At 38.0% G+C, this 5,000-nt stretch overlaps 1 protein-coding gene across 2 annotated transcripts in view; it reads left to right on the top strand.

The window, feature by feature from the left end:
* The window catches only part of LOC138015943 (iduronate 2-sulfatase-like), a 9,725-nt gene that overhangs the window by 1,471 nt on the left and 3,254 nt on the right, over window positions 1-5,000 (top strand). For both annotated transcript variants that reach the window (XM_068863070.1, XM_068863072.1), the window contains exons 2-6: window positions 500-588; window positions 887-1,397; window positions 2,205-2,414; window positions 3,670-3,787; window positions 4,929-5,000. The exon at window positions 4,929-5,000 is cut by the window's right edge and continues 3,254 nt beyond it. In XM_068863070.1, the coding sequence (XP_068719171.1) occupies window positions 500-588; window positions 887-1,397; window positions 2,205-2,414; window positions 3,670-3,787; window positions 4,929-5,000 (1,000 nt within the window). The remainder of the gene's footprint in view (window positions 1-499; window positions 589-886; window positions 1,398-2,204; window positions 2,415-3,669; window positions 3,788-4,928) is intronic.

The following is a 5,000-nucleotide window of genomic DNA, read 5'->3' as shown; positions in this document are numbered from 1 at the left end:
TGTCTGCTTCTTACCACTCGACCGTCAAATAGGCCTTTTGCAACTAACAATCACATGGTACAAAATCCGCCATGCTGGAGGGGAAGCTCATTATTATTCCCCCACTGGGACATTAAAACAAAGAGACCTGAACAAGTCAAGCTTGACTTGCCTTTGTTTTAATGTCCCAGTGGTGGAATAATAATGAGCTTGCCCTCCAGCATGGTGGATTTTGTACCATGTGATCGTTAGTTGCAAAAGGCCTATTACCTTACGAAGGCATAATGATATGGGGGGCGGGGCATATTTTTCTTAGTATGTCATAGGGTGGTAGGCTATTGAACATCATTTCTCACTTTGTCAAAGAAGGAATGCAGGGATGTGCAGTGGGGAAGAGGGACATACATATCCAGGGTATCAGAGCCATTTATCCAACTGGGAAATGGGCTCCACGTCAAGAGCAGAAGATTTGATGAAAGCCTTCATTTGAATAATGCTTTTGGACATGTTCATGTTTCAGGAGAAGCATCAAACTTCACTTACGATTACCCTTATAGCTGGTCCATGCGACCATATATTCCCTCAGCTGAAAAATATAAAAATGCCAAGGTGGGTATTCAGTTTTAAGGCAATTTTTTGGAGCTATGATAAAATCAAGGTGCATAATTATGTGAATCCTGTAATACTTTTTTTGCAGGCGGTGCACAGAAATAAAGCAAAACAAAACAATAATACATAAAGAAACCCATCAGTGTGGCCTTTTTCCATCTTTTTCTTTTCATTCATTTGCACGAGTTGTTACATATTTTTGCAGATATTTCAGAAGTGACAAGTCATACATACACAATCTGAGCAGGAGATCTATCTGTATGGCAAGTATCGTTAATGCAGGATGTTTCCCTCTCAGGTTTGTCCTGGTCAGGATGGTAAATTGTACACCAACATTGTATGTCCAGTTGATTTGTCACAACAGCCAGAAAAGACCCTCCCAGACATTCAAAGCACACAGTTTGCCATCAACTTCTTACAACAACATTCAACAAACCACAATACTAAAGGTCAACCATTCTTCCTGGCTGTTGGGTACCACAAGCCACATATACCTTTGAAATATCCAAAACAATTTCTTGATCTCTACCCAATGGAGAAAATCCATGTTGCTCCTGATCCCTCGAGGCCATCAGGTATGCCACCAGTTGCCTACGAGCCTTGGACCGACATCCGCTGGCGTGATGACATTGCTGCTCTTAATCTGAGTTTTCCATACAGCAGCATGCCTGACTGGTATGCTAAGAAAATCATACAGAATTATTATGCGGCAACAAGTTATGTGGACGCTTTGATTGGAGATTTGCTAGATGCTTTGAACACCTTTGGTTTCAGTGATAATACCATTGTCAGCTTCATTGGAGATCATGGTAAGATGAAACTTGAATTTCTATAATAATTCATTCTTTATTAATCAAAATCTCACAGTGATTAAACATGTTAAATTGTGTATTCAGATAAATGTTAACTAGGCCTATGAATACTTGCAGCAACGTCGGCATTTTGTTGAATAGTATCCACATTTAGAAAGAAAATTTACAATCATAATCACACTATGGTTTTCTGGTAAAATGCCAAAAAAGTATTGGAATGTTAAGACATAGGGCTATGAGATGTTAATTATAGAAGAAAGCTCTTTTGATTGAAATGCACTCATTTATTACACCAGCAATGACAATTTGTTTCAGAATCAAGTATCACTTTTTTGCAATCAGATTATGACCCACTCATGATGTTCGTTGTCAATAATTTGTCTTGTGGTGCCACTTTAACTGTCAGAACCTCCTAGTGTAAGCCACTGGATGCAATCAGAAATCATTCTGACTTATGATTTGTTTGGAAAATACATCTCAGAAAAAAACGTTACATGATGCTGGGATCACACTCAAATATAATAATTATGGACCACTTACTACATCAAGGCTGCTGCCTAAGAAAATTTTAAAGGGGCCCTCAGAGCTAAACGCTGAGAACTTAGGAGCCCAACATATGAAGTGAAAGGTGTTGCTGTGAAAAATTAAGGCGCCCAGAGCTATTCTTTGGGAGCCCCAGGCTACCGGGCTCCTGTTAGGCAACAGCCTTGTACATGAAGTGATTTTGTAAATCCCTGCTCTTGATTTTTGCAATTTGGAAATAATTTATTTACTCAAAGGTGCCTCTTATTTTACCGTTACCAGGTTGGGCATTGGGAGAACATCTGGAGTGGTCAAAATACAGTAACTTCCGAGTTGCTACTAATGTCCCTTTAATGCTACATGTGCCTGGTTTAACAGACACCAGACAGAAAAGACTTCAACCAAGACATTCTGGCCTGGTATCTGATGCACTGGTAGAGTTGGTGGACCTTTTTCCAACCCTTGCAGAATTGGCAGGGATAGAAGTTCCAGGTTACAATGTTACACATTAATTATTCCCACCACTGCTAGCCTGGCCCCGACTATGTGGGCTGAGTTTCACTCGATCTCAACCTGACTCGAGGGTTTTTCTCTGGGTACTTCGGTTTTCCTTCCTCATCAAAATTGACTCACAACTAATTACCATCTGGCTGTGGTGCTTTGCTGTGATATCAAACATAGACTGCACAGCGGCTGCCAGAGGCACCTTCTTATGCTTTCAGCCCGATATCATGAGCTGCGCTTTTTTGCAATTCAGTTCCCAAGACTGCACGTAAAGGGTGATTAGCACTGCCAGTTATTATTTGGGGATCTTAAGGAGACAACAACATCAACAAGAGTAGACATCTTTAAAATACAAACTTCTGTTTTCAAATTAATGTGCAACTATTTGTATCCCTTTTACAATCAATCAAGGGAATGATTACACTAATTTTTTTACTCCTTTAGTTTTTGATGAATGCAATAAATTTAATGTTTAAAAATGTGATTATTGTAAACAAATAAACATGAGAATATTTGAAAAATTTGATTCAGAACTCTAAATAAAACAAAAATCAATAACATTGTATTTCCTGCTCAAGGTTGGGTAGTTTTTTTTACCTTTTATCTTTTCATTTTATTTTGTGAGGGGTTTGCTGGCAACTGAATAATTATTCCCTTTGCTTCTGGAGGTTGTATCCAGCCTGGGTGCCAGAGGGTCTGAGACAACACTTGCATATCGAAGGCAAAGATCGAGGGATGTCCTCAGTCATTGCCTCCAACTTGTGTGGTACTCTCTCGGACCTTTGAAAAAAAGTCCTCCAGGGTAAAGGTAAAGGTAAACTGAAAGTCAAAAAATGTTTCCCAATAGAAGATGAAGACTGCTTTGTAAACCTCAGAAGATGCCTAAATGCATAGCCTATGTGACTCATTGAATTAAATGGTTTGAATCCATACAAAACTTCAATTCAAAGATAATATTAATCAAGATTATTTTAGTCCTAAACCAAGGGCACTAATCATCTCTTACAGACCAGTTTTGGCTATTACAGTGTAAGTCTAGAAGCATGGCAAGATATTTTTTTTCCATGACCTTACTTTTTTTCTTTATTGTATCAAGAATTGACTGTTTTTTACCCCCAGGATAAGCCCCGAGTTCAAATTGGTCCAGTCTTTTGAATGTAAACGATTCTTTCAAATTACTCCTCCCTAGAACCCAGGATGATGGACCGTTAAATAATTTATATGAAATGTTGTACTTTTTCAGATGTTTGTCCAGATGACTCCTCCAAAATTTTCCTCTGCACAGAGGGGCTAAGCTTTGTTCCCGTTTTAAAGAATGTATCCACACTTTGGAAGAAAGCCATCTTCAGTCAATATCCAAGGTATCGCTTAAATGTTGCATATACCAATACATGTAAAATACTGGACCTTTACTTAGTGTTATCTCCCTATAACTATTAATGGCAATTTAGTGGCGCATTTGCCTGACCGTATTCTGGAAGAGGAATACATGGAATAGAAGTTAGAAATCCTTCGTTTTTACAGAGATTCACATTAAAATTATCAAACCCCTGCTAAAATGCTATTTTACACATATCCTTATTATCCTTGTTGTTTGAAAATGCCAAGATACCATTTTAAATCATCACTCCACATATTCTTATTCTGGAACAGGGTCAATCGAACACACCCTAATTAAAATTCTGTACCATCTGAAGTCATAGGGCATGTTACTAGTACATAGTTAACTTACAGATTGACTTCAAACTTTTTATCATTTGAGAACAAAAGAACAATCAATGCCTCTGCTTTTTTTTTTTTTTGAATCTGAATTCTTTGGAAAGAAATCTTCAGTGAGTTGAACATGACCTACTACAAAATTTTCTTGGTGTGATCAAAGGTAGTCCAAATCTTCAAACTTGCAAACTGTGCTTAATTTAATAATCCTTTCACCCCTAAACCGGCCACACTTAGTATTTTACTCTAATGCCAGACAATTTTACTTGTCAATGGGGAACCCCCAGGAATCAATGGGTTAAAAGATCTGTTTTTGTTTTAATTGTGGGAAAAGTTTTTAGTTCATTTTAAGTTAAGTATAACAATGAATTTCATGTTCTGAGCTTATGGCTGCCTGGCTACTTTAGCCCATAGGATTATTCCAGGAAGCCAGTACTCTGTACAATTTCAATTTCTTCCATATTCAATGTACTGGTTGTTTTAGTGAGTGCAAATAACGGTTGATGTTCTTGTCATTTTGGAACTGTACCACTACCTTAGATAACTTCTGCTTTGCCAGTTTGTTGTGGTTGTCCAAATTTAGCAAGAAACAGTTCCAGAGATGTTACTGAGTTACCTTTCGCAGCCCGCATTGCACATTCATTTTATTAATACTATTGATCAGCAGAAAGACTGTGCATTCTTAAACTAATGACTTTGAAAGTCTTGTATCATTGTGGTAAAATGGTATTATGTCTCACAGTCATCTCCCACCATTGATTTTATCATCAATGTCTCATTTCGCAGACCATCGGACACACCACAGGAAAACAGCTGTCAGCCAACAATATCAGAGACCAAAATCATGGGATACTCCAT

This window comes from Montipora capricornis, chromosome 9 (assembly GCF_036669925.1).
Source record: "Montipora capricornis isolate CH-2021 chromosome 9, ASM3666992v2, whole genome shotgun sequence".
In the NCBI taxonomy this organism is placed as follows: domain Eukaryota; kingdom Metazoa; phylum Cnidaria; class Anthozoa; order Scleractinia; family Acroporidae; genus Montipora; species Montipora capricornis.
This window is presented reverse-complemented; position numbering and strand designations above follow the sequence as displayed.